The 14623-nt window shown below is 47.5% G+C and overlaps 1 protein-coding gene across 1 annotated transcript in view; it reads left to right on the plus strand.

Moving 5' to 3' along the window:
• Nucleotides 1-14623, plus strand: part of CHM (CHM Rab escort protein) — a 182708-nt gene that overhangs the window by 143574 nt on the left and 24511 nt on the right. Inside the window, exons 11-12 of the mRNA XM_063938649.1 lie at nucleotides 3209-3304; nucleotides 13729-13895. Of these exons, the coding sequence (XP_063794719.1) occupies nucleotides 3209-3304; nucleotides 13729-13895 (263 nt within the window). The remainder of the gene's footprint in view (nucleotides 1-3208; nucleotides 3305-13728; nucleotides 13896-14623) is intronic.

Consider the following 14623-nt stretch of genomic DNA (forward strand, 5'->3'; position numbering starts at 1 on the left):
TGGACGGAACCAGGATCCGCTGGATCAGCCCATGTGATGTACTTATACAGTAACCCTGCACTGCTGTATCCTGCTCGTATTGTTACTGACAGTACCACAGTCCCCACAAAACAATGGCTAGAACTAAAATGAAAAATGTAATATTATTCAATAAATAAAAACATAGATATCTTTCATTTACATGGCGGCACAAGCTCCGCAGCGCCATACATAGGTGTAACGCATACTACAGCGTGCTACAGACAGGCACCTCACGTTACATACATAATTATAAGGTTATGTAATTAGAGAGCGGTTACAGAGGGGAGAGAGAACTGAATTCTGATTACAGAGACCCAATAACTACAGCTGGATAACATAAGACACTGATACAAGAAAAAAACAGCGGAGATTCTCCAGCCTGCCGCAGGTCGTGGCGTTCCTGGCTGATGGATACTGTTATCTGTAATCGTGCAGCATTGTACCGGCCCCGCTATTCCCCTCCGCTGTGTCCTATTGTGGACGTTCCCTACAGACCTGCCTCCTCTCTGTGCTAATGTAAGGTGCAGTGATTGTAAACCACCGTCTCGCTGAGCTGAAATGTCCTAGTTCCTTCCTCGCTGGTGTCTGTGCGAGCGGCTCCCGGAGCGCGTCGTTATTGCTCCCACTTTCCTGCCTGTTTATAGCTGCTGTTTCCGAAGTCAGACAACAAAAGAGAACATTGTCCTACTTTGCCGCCATTGTAAGAGCGCGTCGCAGCAAAACCTGCGGCCGTATACTCACATGCTGGTGGCTGCCCAGCGTGTGTGGCGCCGCCCAACAATGCGATCGCAAATCAATATACAATCGCATCGAATAGATGTTGACCCCTGCCTATGCAGCCTGGCTGTGTAGGCCCGGGCACCGCCGCCATGTTCCCAGGTGGCCATTTATACCCAAGTAGATCTTATTACTAGTGACGCAAGAAACTGTGAACATCTATCTTTGGAATCAATACCCCGGGCGCTACAACACATTGAGTCACTGCCTGTGCCGGACGCATTGGAGCGATTTCGTTACTGCGCAGACATCCGGATAGCGAATTAGAGCTGTGATTGCGGCGTATGGAGACGGGCGGTCTCAGAAATGTGCTGAAGCTGCAGCGGGTGTTCCTAGCAGTGACAAGTAGGTGGCGATGTAGAGGGTCCAGCTTATGGGTGTTATGGGAATGTCGCAGGCGTGTTGCTGAACGTAGCTGCGTCCACAGACGCTCAGCCGCCCACATAGGAGGATGGAGACACTGCACCTGCCAGAGGGCTGGGGGATGATTTGATGGTGCGACTTATGGTGGGCTGCAGTACCCGCAGAGTCATGTGGTGCCCACTTCCGTGAAAGTGTGTACAACACAATCATTCACAGTTCACATTAGTTTAGAACCGGGAACCCACATTTGCGCTGGTAACGGGAGGGTAGGAACTGTATTTTATAACGTCCGCATTCGCGTTCTTTGGGTTAGTTTGGACAACAGAAATTGATCCCGCGCTCCCTGTCTTCCCCGTCACTCAGACCATCACTCACGCTTCCCGCAGCCCCCTCCTCGCTTTCCTCTGTTTTCACAAAGAATTCATCCGAGAGCAAATTCTCTGTTCATCTGAGTCCCCGCCGCAATCCGCGTCCCATAAATCCCCGCTCGTCTTTTCTTTTTTTTTCTTTTTTTACTTCATTAGCAACAAATGAGATCTGACTGAGCGATTTCCCCTTCAAACAATTGCTTAAGATAAATATACAAATACATCTTGCTTTTGATCACAGCGCAGAATGACAGTCAGATAATCGGGATCGCCAGCTGACTGGAACCAAACCCCTTCACTTGCCCAACTAAATTTCCACTGTAATGATGGAATCATGTCCCAGGCTCATCGCTCTTCCTCCCAGGAGAATTACCTGCAGACAAACGCTGGCAAGCTCTGTAACTAATGCCGCTGCACCTAAGTAAATCAACCATAATCAGAATCTACAGTGATGAGCTTTTATGAGTCCGTCAGACCCTCAATGAGAATGGAAAGGCTCATATTGAAATTAAATGACGGCAGCTTTGATGATTTTATAACCGACTGAAGCAAAAATCTATAAAACCTATTTTAAATCAATTAGTCTACCTTAATGTTTCCTTTTTAACGATGTGTTTCTCATCTGTTAAGGAATTTGATTAAAAGATATACATGCGAATAAGCTTTGGCGGGGGCCTGTAAAGTGCAGCCATAAAACTGGCTTGACATACGACGCAATCGTTTCAGCGTGGCCCGAGGAGGCCGCCATTTTTATGGCAGTGCAGCCCGCAAATGTGAACGCGATGCGGTTTATCGATCAGAAAAACTCCACCCCACCTTTGAAAGCTGGGAAGGTAAAATTTCCGCCCGTCATCCCTGCAGAATAGCCTCTTTATATTGCTACTTTTGGGTATTTGAAAATGGTATTGTTCTCTTCTCGTGAGACCCCCAATCGGACGGCCTGCCCTGTACCGTGTGTCACTGGATGGGATAATTGTCAGCTCGCAGAAGACACAGGCCCCACTGTCTTAAGATACGATCGGATTACCACACCAAACCAGATGAGACTAATTATTATTAAACATGAAAAGGAGATTGTACCTTGTTAGGACTTTGATCTCCCACGATAAAGAAAAAATTCAGTTCATTAAAAGTTTATGGAAGTTGTGTAGCAAAGTCTTTGCAGGCATAAAGTGTCCTTTGATTACCAGTGGCCATCAGAATGTCCCTTTGTAGAAGTGAGCTGATGTTTATATTTGTTGACGAACGCTCCTGATAATTACACGTGATAGGGTTACCGCGCTGCGCCTCTCGTTCCTTTCAGTATTGGCGCCTCCCGCCGCTTAATTAGGAATCACATTAGGGATTATAGGAAAACAACACCTAGAAAGTAGAACTTAATTACGGTTATAATTTGTAGGCTTTTCATGTTCTCAGTCTTCTCACATTGCATATCCTCATATACATCAGACGTGTCGCTGTCCATTTATCGCTTATATCCACCGTAAACCATTCTATAGGCGACAGGGGACGTTATTAATAAGGCGCTGTTCCATCGTTAGGTCTACCAATCAATGAAAAGGTGAAGCATGATGTATCTCTCTAAAAGAAGTGTTCTAGAACATACGTTTTCTGCGTGATAAACATTACTCTTTGCTGGAAGGCGCGTAATATGACCGGATGTAATGTTCCGATTACAGATCTCGTCCATCTCACATGTCCCTCCATGAAGGCAACGGCCAGAGAAGACCTAGAACCGGTGGTGCAGAAGCTGTTCACACGTGATGCTGAGGAAGGTGAGAATACGCGGGGTTACAGTATGGGGTATGTGCTTATATATAACAAGAGCTCATTTAAAAACTGACAAATTTACAAAAATAAAACCTTTAAATTAGTTAAAATCTCCCCGTCAGAGATGAGCAGCCACTATGAGGGGGGATGGTAAATATAACACAACCCTTGCTTATAGTTCCCCATGTACATCTTGAATACTGTGCACAATTTTGGGCACCATACTACAAAAAGGATATCCTGGAACTAGAAAAGGTTCACACACTGGTGACCAAATTGATTAAGGGGATGGAGATACTAGAATATGAGGAAAGGCTTGCTAGGCATGTTTACACTGGAAAAAAGGAGATTAAGTGGAGACATGATTAACATTTACAAATATATAAGGGGACAATACACAGAGCTAGCGGGGCAATTGTTTATAGTAAGATCATCACAAAGGACACGCGGGCACCCGCTTAGGTTAGAGGAGAGGAGATTTCGCACACAGAGACGGAAAGGTTTCTTCACAGTAAGGACAATACGTAATTGGAATTCCCTGCCTGAGAGAGTAGTAATGGCGGACTGGGTGGTTGCTTTTAGGAGTGGGCTAGATAAATTCCTAATGGATAAGGATATACAGGGTTATGGTGGGTAAATTTTCAACCTTAGAAACTATGTTACTCAGTCTTTTCCTATGTATCTCGGGTATCATTCCAGTGCCGCCATCTTTTTATTGTTTATCATTGCATAATGTTATCCGTTTGTATGGCATAGCGACCTATAAGCTACACTAGGAAATGCCTCTGCAGTTAGGTGGGGTATGAGGCGCACGGAGGTACGAGGTGCTTTTAGAGCAGCTGTGACTGCAGCGGGCCCGGACAGTTTTGATGTATTGCTAGCAGACCCCTCGGACCCCTCTACAGGAGCCGTGTACTCATTAGGGTCCCCGGCACACAACTACTGCCTGACACCCTGCCCTTGTGTCATCACAATGAGGTAATGGTGGTATTATAATGAAAGTGTCAGAAGAAATACTGTTGGAGTAGTAGAGAATGAATCACCAGCTGGAGCGAGCAGCGGCCCGTGGCAGGTCAGCGGCACAAAGTCACCTGCCTGCAAGCAGCGCATCCATTTCCCTGCTAAGTGGCACAGAAGGAACTTCTCCAGCCGGATCAACTTTCAGCATTCCGCATTTTATCAGGAGACCATTTGTTCACAGGCTGTTGGACTTAATTAGCATTTTAAACGATTCCTTAACCTTACAAAATACATGATAAAAGTCTTGCTAACGACGTTCCTGTTAAAGCTATGTTGACTTATCGGTCATGCAGATTTCTTCTCCCCTCTTAATAAGATGTTCGCCCGAGTTAAGCAGAAACTCCCTCCAAAGGGCATTTTCTCTCCTGTGTTTCCATTTGCTGATGAATAATAAATTCCAGACACAATAATTGCGGCTATTTAGTACCTGTTACCCCTTTGTATTGTTTTGCGCGTGTGACAGTGGGGGTCATTCCGAGTTGATCACTAGCTGTCGTTCGCAGCGCAGCGATCAGGCTAAAAATCGGCATTTATTTCTGCGCATGCGTATGCACCGCAATGCGCACGCGCGACGTCTGGGTACAAAGGCATTTGTTGTTTTGCACAGGTTCTAGCGAAGTTTTCAGTCGCACTGACGGCCGCAAGAAGATTGACAGGAAGGGGGCGTTTCTGGGTGTCAACTGACCGTTTTCAGGGAGTGTTTGCAAAAACGCAGGCGTTCACTGGGCGGGTGTATGACGTGAAATCCGGACACGAATAGGCTGAAATGATCGCAAGCGCTGAGTAGGTTCAGAAACTGCACAAACTGTTTTTGTAGAGCTCGGCTGCACATGCGTTCGCACTTCTGCTAAGCTAAAATACACTCCCCAGGTGGGCAACGGCATAGCGTTTGCACGGCTGCTACAACTAGCTAGCGAGCGATCAACTCGGAATGATCCCCAGTGTGCGCAGACTCCAAGGACAACACCTGTCAGCGTTTGTTTGTGCTCTGATTTATACGGGGGGGAGATCACTGGTCCTTATGTTCAGTGTGGAGTATATAATGTAATGCAGTGAGCTGCGTGTAATGCATTTAATGTTGGGTACGATGAGAACTTCTTAGAAATCAGGTGCGTTTTCCCAGCACGCGATCACTTGTAGCACGCGACTATTTAATGTTACTGTAAGAGGAGCCAGACGCAGTGATCGCTACTGTAGTACGCTCGGTCTGCAGGTTATATGCGCTAGCAGCGGGACGCAGCATTTGTATAGCACACCTGCTGCATTGTGTGTACCTGGACGTTTGTAGCTCTTGTCCTGGCCTGGATGTTATCAGAAGCAGTGACATGTAATAACGAGCGTTGGCTGTGCCTGTTACAGAGTACTTAGTAACGCCCGTCCTTTCATCTGCTTAGCGGAATCCATTAGCCTCCAGTGGCTTTCTCATCATGTTTATTGCCAGGCTCTGACATTTGTCTTAACGACTTCCTTGACATTTCAACCTGACACCTCTCGCTCGTGTTCCTTATATCACAGCAATAATACACAACGTATTTAATCTGACTGCACTCTGCTCTCCTAGCTGCTACGTATAACTGTATATGTTCTGGTACCATCGCCTAGATTTCCCAGACGACCCCGGATGCGGCGCTTCCATCTGCCTTACGGATTATGTAGATGTGTGCTTATAGATTATAGAATGTCTCTTCCTACAGATGCCAGAGAGAGACATTATTTTACCATTGTAATAAACACAGAGCCCACTAAGGAGCCGCAGTAACGTCCCTGCCGTACAGATTTACAATGTATCCGCTCTTATTAGACTAGCAGGGGAAGTGATATATAGAGAATATTCATATTTTATAAGGCTCAGCCCGGCCAGATGCTGACAAGGTGAGACGTATAATGGCACTTGGCCAGGTGCTGACAAGGTGAGACGTATAATGGCACTTGGTAGTGTAGATGGATGCGCTCCGTGGCCTTGGTTCATCTCAGACTCAGTGTGGTGGTGGAAAAGTCACCCTGCACAGGGACAAGAACCAATGGGCTGTACAGCCAGGGACGGATCTAGACTTTTCTTTAGGGGGGGCGGTTTACTGTTTAATCTTGACTCCTCCCTCTACAGTCCCAACTCCTCCCATCTGCAATCCTAACTCCTCCTCTCTCAATTCTGACTGAACTTTTTGAGTGAGACTGAGATAGAGCTTTGTGATTGTTCTTTGTACATGTGACTGTGCTATGGGGTAATTGTATTTATTAGCCCTAGTACCCACACGCCAGCAAGTGAGGGGCAAATGCTCTGTAACCCTTGCTCTCCTGGCTCCTCTGTGCTGCTGTGGTATAAGCTGCAGCACATCGTTCTGCCTAAGGCTCTCCCAGTAGAGCTCTCTTCTGCTCAAAAGTGGGCGTGGCTATGACTGTGTTAGGGGGGGCGGTCACCCCCTTCGCGCCCCCTAGATCCGGCCCTGTGTCCAGCTTCTCCAGCGATGTGCCGCCGCTACCTGCCACTCACGCATTTCACCTCCGTAAGGCCTGCTTATTGGCAGGGGGTAGCGTAAGGTACTACGGCAAAAACTAAGATGATCTGCAAGAAATGGCGGAACAGTAGCTAAGCCATTATCTGCCAGGATACAAATATAGGACGGAAGCCATCGGTTGCTGAAATCCCGTCCAGAGACCCCACAGTACTGTGTGCGTTTTGGAAATGACTATAGGTCTCCATTATAGAACAACCATTCACCTTTGTACACCTGGCGCAAATGTTACTGTGTTTGCGCTGTAGCGCATCTTGATAAGTGTCACATGCCCTCTTTTTATGAGCCCGCTTCCTCTTCTTAGTGTCTGTTTAATGCAGGGTTCTAGTGCCGCAAACTAGAACAGACTGGTAAATTGCTACGTCTCTGTGTGAGCTACAAACTACAACTCCCAGCATGCCCTTACTCCTATCGTGTTGCTGAGTTTCCAGCAGAATGATGCGTTGTCACTTCCCGCGCCTTGTACTGATGTCCCGCTTTTGTGTTTAATTTACTCTGTATTCTAAATTGGAATTAGTGGCTTACAAGACAGCAGGCCGAACCCAGTATTTGACCTTATTAAAGTGTATTAGTTCCGTATTATACAATGTGAGCACAGCAAATGAAGTACTCCAGGGGCGCCGTTTACTGCGCTGTTTGGGAAGCGTTGAGATCCTCCATGCAGAGGCCGCTTTGATCATGAAATAGAGAAAGTAATTAAACCGCTAGAGCTTGCCGTTTATGCATCGCTCTGTTCATTAATTTTACTATATTTGCCGGAGACCGTGGTAAGAAATGCACCATAGACACTGATTTACAGCGTCCTGCGTAAGCGGCGGCCGCGCAGGAAAGTGATCGGAGTGTTTGTAGGATACAGCAAATCAAGGATTTATACAAGACGTTTGGTTTTCGTTTGTTTTGTTCTTTCGGATAATTATTTAAATGAATATTTCTGAAATCTGGCCAGTAAGACGTTGCGGCATTACACACAGAGAATGGAGGAAGAGACATTTGTAGGGAGGAATCGGTTGTATAAATGAGCCCATTGGGGTGATTCTACTCAGCGTGTACGCGGCCAGGCAGCATCTGGTCTGTAAGGAGCCGCTTACTGTCTGGTGATTGACTGCTCTCCCTGCCCTAACACCGAGGTGTGTACAGACACAGAAACATGTACTCTGCTCCTGCATGCTAAGATCCGCCCCCATCGCGCGGTGCGCAGTGTGTGACATGAACACCGTGCCTCCGATAAAGAGCAGTCGCTGTCCTTGGTACCGTTGCGCCTCGCCCTAATACAAGCTCCACCGCCGTCACCCAGAATCATCATTATTATAATCCCTTTCCCTACCCACAAAGCGTCTTGTGTCCTCTATGGATTTTTTCTTACGTCCTAGAGGATGCTGGGGACTCCAAAAGGGTATAGACGGGATCCGCAGGAGACATGGGCACACTATAAGACTTTGAATGGGTGTGAACTAGCTCCTCCCTCTATGCCCCTCCTCCAGACCTCAGTTAGACTTTGTGCCCAGGAGTGACTGGACACACACTAGGGGCGCTGTACTGAGTTTCTCTGAAAAGACTTTGTTAGGTTTTTGATTTTCAGGGAGCACTGCTGGCTTCAGGCTCTCTGCATCGTGGGACTGAGGGGAGAGAAGTCAGACCTACTTCTTTTGAGTTAAGGGCTCTGCTTCTTAGGCTACTGGACACCATTAGCTCCAGAGGGTTCGATCACGTGGTGCGCCTAGCTGCTTGTTCCCGGAGCCACGCCGTCACCCCCCTCACAGAAGCCAGAAGAAAGAAGCCGGGTGAGTATGTGAAGAACAGAAGACTTCAGTGACGGCAGAAGACTTCAGTAACGGAGGTACAGCGCGGCGGTCGCGCTGCGTTCCTTGCTCCCACACACACACCAACGGCACTCGCAGGGTGCATGGCGCAGGGGGGGCGCCCTGGGCAGCAGGTTACTGGAGTTTTTTCTCACTGGCAAAGAGCATATATCAGTGCCTGGGCACTCAATATAACACCTTCGCCGCTGACTGCTGATTGGGTGAATAGGTTGAGTACATTGAATGCAAATGTGGCGTTATTGTCTTAGAGGCTAGATAAATCTGATTCTCAGGCACAAACGTGGAGGAAATCCATGGAGGACGCTTTGTCTCAGGTACAGGCCCCCTCAGGGTCACAGAAACGTTCATTTACCCAGATGGCAGATACGGATACCGACATGGACTCTGATTCCAGTGTCGACTTTAGTGAAGCCAGTTTACATCCAAAATTGGTAAAGAGTATTCAGTTCATGATTGTGGCTATTAAAGATGTTTTACATATTTCTGAGGATCCTCCTGTTCCAGATACGAGGGTTTGTTTATTTAAAGGGAAAAAGCCTGAGGTGACGTTTCCCCCCTCTCATGAACTGAACGCTCTTTGTGAAAAGGCTTGGGAATCTCCTGATAAAAGGTGGCAGATTCCCAAGATAATTTTTATGGCATATCCTTTCCCCTCTGACGACAGGGAAAAGTGGGAGTCATCTCCAAATGTGGACAAGGCTCTGTCCCGACTGTCCAAAAAAGTGGCGCTTCCGTCTCCTGACACGGCTGCCCTCAAGGATCCCGCCGATCGCAAGCAGGAAACAACATTAAAGGCCATTTATGTCACTACGGGTGCTCTCCTCAGACCTGCCGTGACGTCGGCATGGGTGAGTAGTGCTATTGCTAAGTGGGCTGATAATTTGGCATCTGACATGGATACCCTTGATAAGGATAACATTCTTTTGACTCTCGGTTATATCAGGGACGCTGCAGCTTACCTAAAGGATGCAGCAAGGGATATTGGCTCTTGGGATCAAGGGCTAATGCCATGGCTGTCTCGGCCAGGAGGGCGCTGTGGATTCATCAATGGAATGCTGATGCCGACTCCAAGAAAGCTATGGAAGCTCTCCCTTATAAAGGTAGTGTCTTGTTTGGTGACGGCCTCGCTGACCTGGTGTCTACCGCTACTGCGGGTAAGTCATCTTTTCTTCCTTATGTTCCCGCACAACAGAAAAAGGCGCCCCATTATCAGATGCAGTCCTTTCGGCCTAATAAATACAAAAAAAGGAAGGGGCTCGTCCTTCCTCGCTTCAAAAGGTAGAGGAAGGGGAGAAAGGTCGCCTGCTGTGTCTGGCGCCCAGGACCAAAAGTCCTCCCCCGCCTCTGCTAAGTGCACCGCATGACGCTGGGGCTTCCCTACGGGAGTCCGTGCCGGTGGGGGCCCGTCTCCGAATCTTCAGTCAGGTCTGGTTTCAATCGGGCCTAGATCCTTGGGTCTTAGACATAATGTCCCAAGGGTACAAACTGGAGTTTCAGGAGATGCCCCCCCCCCCCCGCCGCTTTTTCAAGTCGGCCCTTCCAGATTCTCTTCCAGAAAGAGTAGTAGTAAATGCTGCGATACAAAAGCTGTGTCAACAGAGGGTCGTTGTGCCAGTTCCCCCGTCCCAACGGGGGGGAAGGGTTCTATTCGAGCCTCTTTGTCGTGCAAAGCCGGACGGCTCGGTCAGACCGATCCTGAACCTAAAATCCCTCAATCTGTATTTGAAAACTTTCAAGTTCAAGATGGAATCTCTTCGAGTTGTGATCTCCAGCCTAGAAGGGGGGGATTTTATGGCGTCAGTCGACGTAAAAGATGCCTACTTACACGTCCCGATATATCCTCCACATCAGGCCTTCCTGAGATTTGCGGTGCAGGATTGTCATTACCAATTTCAGACGTTGCCGTTTGGGCTTTCCGCGGCCCCGAGGTTCTTCACCAAAGTGATGGCAGAAATGATGGTACTCCTACGCAAGCAGGGTGTCACAATTATCCCGTACTTGGACGATATCCCGATAAAGGCGAGATCAAAGGAGCATTTGCTAAGAAATGTGGAACTCTCCCTGACGGTTCTGCAACATCATGGTTGGATTCTAAATTTGCCAAAGTCTCAGTTGATCCCGACAACTCGGCTGCCCTTCTTGGGCATGATCCTAGACACGGAACTACAGAGAGTGTTTCTTCCGGCGGAAAAAGCTCTGGAAATCCATTGCATGGTCAAGGAGTTTCTGAAACCGGCAAGAGTGTCAATTCATCAATGCACTCGAGTGCTAGGGAAGATGGTTGCGGCTTACGAAGCCATTCCGTTTGGCAGGTTTCATGCCCGGGTGTCTCAGTGGGACCTGCTGAACAAATGGTCCAGGTGTCACCTGCACATGCACCGGAAAATAAGTCTATCTTCCAGGACCAGAATTTCTCTCCTGTGGTGGCTGCAAAGTTCTCACCTTCAAGAGGGACGCAGGTTCGGAATCCAGGATTGGGTCCTGCTGACCACGGGGTGCAGTCGCACAAGGAAGAAGTTTCCAGGGAAAATGGTCAAGCCAGGAAACTTGTCTCCACATAAACGTTCTGGAGTTAAGAGCCATTTACTACGGCCTTCTGCAAGCGGAACACTACCTTCGAGGTCTACCTGTCCTGATTCAGTCGGACAACGTAACAGCGGTAGCGTACGTAAACCGCCAGGGCGGAACAAAGAGCAGAGCGGCGATGGCGGAGGCCACAAGGGTTCTCCACTGGGCGGAAAAGCACGTGAGCGCTCTGTCAGCAGTCTTCCTTCTGGGCGTGGACAACTGGGAAGCAGACTTCCTCAGCAGACACGATCTCCATCCAGGAGAGTGGGCTCTTCATCAAGAGGTATTTGCAGAAGTGACAAGGCATTAGGGAATTCCTCAAATAGACATGATGGCGTCTCGCCTCAACAAGAAGCTTCCGAGGTATTGTTCCAGGTCAAGGTACCCCCAAGCCAGTGCAGTGGACGCCCTGGTAACTCCGTGGGTGTTTCAGTCGGTATATGTGTTCCCTCCACTTCCTCTCATTCCAAAGGTGTTGAGGATCATAAGACGAACAAGGGTTCCGGCAGTACTCGGACCTGTGAGGACCTGTTACTGCAGGGGCCGTGCGTATTTCAAGACTTACCGCGGCTGCGTTTGACGGCGTGGAGGTTGAACGCCAAATCCTAGCTCGAAAGGGTATTCCTGGGGAAGTCATCCCCACTCTCCTTAAGGCTAGAAAGGAGGTCACGGTGTAGCATTATCACCGTATTTGGAGAAAATATGTGTTGTGGTGTGAAGCCAAGAAAGCTCCGGCGGAGGACTTTCCGCTAGGTCGTTTCCTCCATTTTTTGCAGGCAGGCGTGGATGCAGGCCTGAAATTGGGTTCCATCAAAGTGCAGATTTTGGCTTTATCTATTTTCTTTCAAAAGGAATTGGCCACCCTTCCTGAAGTTCAGACTTTCGTGAAGGGAGTGCTGCTTATCCATCCCCCGTTTGTGCCACCCGTGGCACCGTGGGATCTTGACGTGGTGTTGCAATTTCTTATGTCTCACTGGTTTGAACCTTTGCGAAAGGTTGAGTTAAAGTTTCTCACTTGTAAAGTGGTCATGCTTTTGGCCTTGGCGTCCGCCAGACGGGTATCGGAATTGGCGGCTTTGTCTCACAAGAGCCCATATTTGATTTTCCATGTGGATAGAGCGGAATTGAGGACTCGTCAACAATTTCTGGCGAAGGTGGTTTCTTCGTTTCACATAAATCAACCTATTGTGGTGCCTGTGGCTTCGGATGCCGTGACGGTGCCAAAATCTCTCGATGTCGTGAGATCTTTGAAAAGTTATATCGCCAGAACGGTTCATATTAGGAAAACGGAGGCTCTATTTGTCCTGTACGATTCCAACAAGATTGGAAATCCTGCTTCCAAGCAGACTGTTGCACGCTGGATTTGTAATACGATTCAGCACGCTCATTCTACGGCTGGATTGCCGTTGTCGAAGTCAGTGAAGGCCCATTCTACCAGGAAGGTGGGCCCATCTTGGGCGGCTGCCCGAGGGGTCTCGGCACTTCAACTTTGCCGAGCAGCTACGTGGTCGGGTTCAAATACTTTTGCTAAGTTCTACAATTTTGATACCCTGGCGGATGAGGACCTCGTGTTTGCTCAATCGGTGCTGCAGAGTCGTCCGCACTCTCCCGCCCGGTCTGGAGCTTTGGTATAGACCCCATGGTCCTTTTGGAGTCCCCAGCATCCTCTAGGACGTAAGAGAAAATAGGATTTTAATACCTACCGGTAAATCCTTTTCTCCTAGTCCGTAGAGGATGCTGGGCGCCCATCCCAGTGCGGACTGTTACTTGCAGTTGTGTTGTTAGTTGTTGTTCGATTACACGAAAGTTGTGTATCGGTCATGTTCAGCTTGTTGCTGTTTTTCGTTCATACTGTTCTCTGGTATTCCTGCTACTCCAGTTGTACGGTGTGTTTGTGGTGTGAGCTGGTATGTGTCTCACCCGTAGTGTAACAAAAATCCTTTTCCTCGAAATGTCCGTCTCCCTGGGCACAGTTCCTATAACTGAGGTCTGGAGGAGGGGCATAGAGGGAGGAGCCAGTTCACACACATTCAAAGTCTTATAGTGTGCCCATGTCTCCTGCGGATCCTGTCTATACCCCATGGTCCTTATGGAGTCCCCAGCATCCTCTACGGACTAGGAGAAAAGGATTTACCGGTAGGTATTAAAATCCTATTTTATCAAAGGCACCGCATTGCTTGCGGACAGACAGACGGGCGGATCGGGCAATTTCCATGTTTAGAAAACCATGTGAAAAACTAGAACACGTAGGGCTCAGGGTACGAAGCGTCGGGTTGTAATACGTTACACTACTGATCTTGTTTATACCTGATACTTGAAGGGCATTGGGTTTGCTAGCTGTGCCTTGCTAGTAATCACATTGCGGCATAAACACGATCAGAAGCGCCGGATTTTACTACCCAACGCCTCGTAATAAACCCCTTTTTGGCCTCATTAACTCCTGATTGGCGGTAACACTACATATTGCATTGTCTCATGTAACATAGACGTTTATTACTCCTTGTCTAGAGCCTCAGAGTGATCAGTCGGAGAAGCCGCAAGCCCTGTGGATCCTGTACTTCAACATGAGAGACTCCTCTGGGGTAGAGCGTCAGTCGTATGTAGGACTCCCCTCTAACGTACACGTCTGCAGCGGGCCGGATTCCTGCTTCGGCTACGACCACGCAGTCCAGCAGGTGAGAATATGATGTTATGTACGGCTTCACCAATATATGCACTACAGGGCACTGTATAATATACCTCAATAGAGGCTGTATATACCATAAGGCTGCATAATATAATGGACGTGAGTACTGCATGTTTAGTAACAACCTGTAAATATAGCATGGCCCTGTATAATAACCTGTATATATATCATGGCTATGTATAATATACTGGATTGCATAGTAGATAATATCCTTTATATATAGCATGGCTCTGTGGAATATACTGGATTGCATAGTAGATAATAACCTCTATATATAGCATGGCTCTGTATAAATATACTAGATTGCATAGTAGTTAATAACCTTTATATATAGCATAGCTCTGTATAATATACTGGATTGCATAGTCAGCAATAACCTGTATGTATGGCATGGCTCTGTATGATGTACTGCATTGCATAGTAGATAATAACCTTTATAGCATGGCTCTGTATAATATACTAGATTGCATAGTCAGCAATAACCTGTATGTATAGCATGGCTCTGTATAGTGTACTGCATTGCATAGTAGATAATAACCTTTATATATAGTATGGCTCTGTATAATATACTGTATTGCATAGTAGATAGTAACTTTTATATACAGTATAGCATGGCTCTGTATAATATACTGGATTGCATAGTCAGTAATAACCTGTATATATAGCATTGCTCTGTATAATATACTGGATTGCATAGTCAGCAATAACCTGTATATA

The sequence above is a fragment of the Pseudophryne corroboree genome, chromosome 8, assembly GCF_028390025.1.
Source record: "Pseudophryne corroboree isolate aPseCor3 chromosome 8, aPseCor3.hap2, whole genome shotgun sequence".
Lineage (NCBI taxonomy): Eukaryota > Metazoa > Chordata > Amphibia > Anura > Myobatrachidae > Pseudophryne > Pseudophryne corroboree.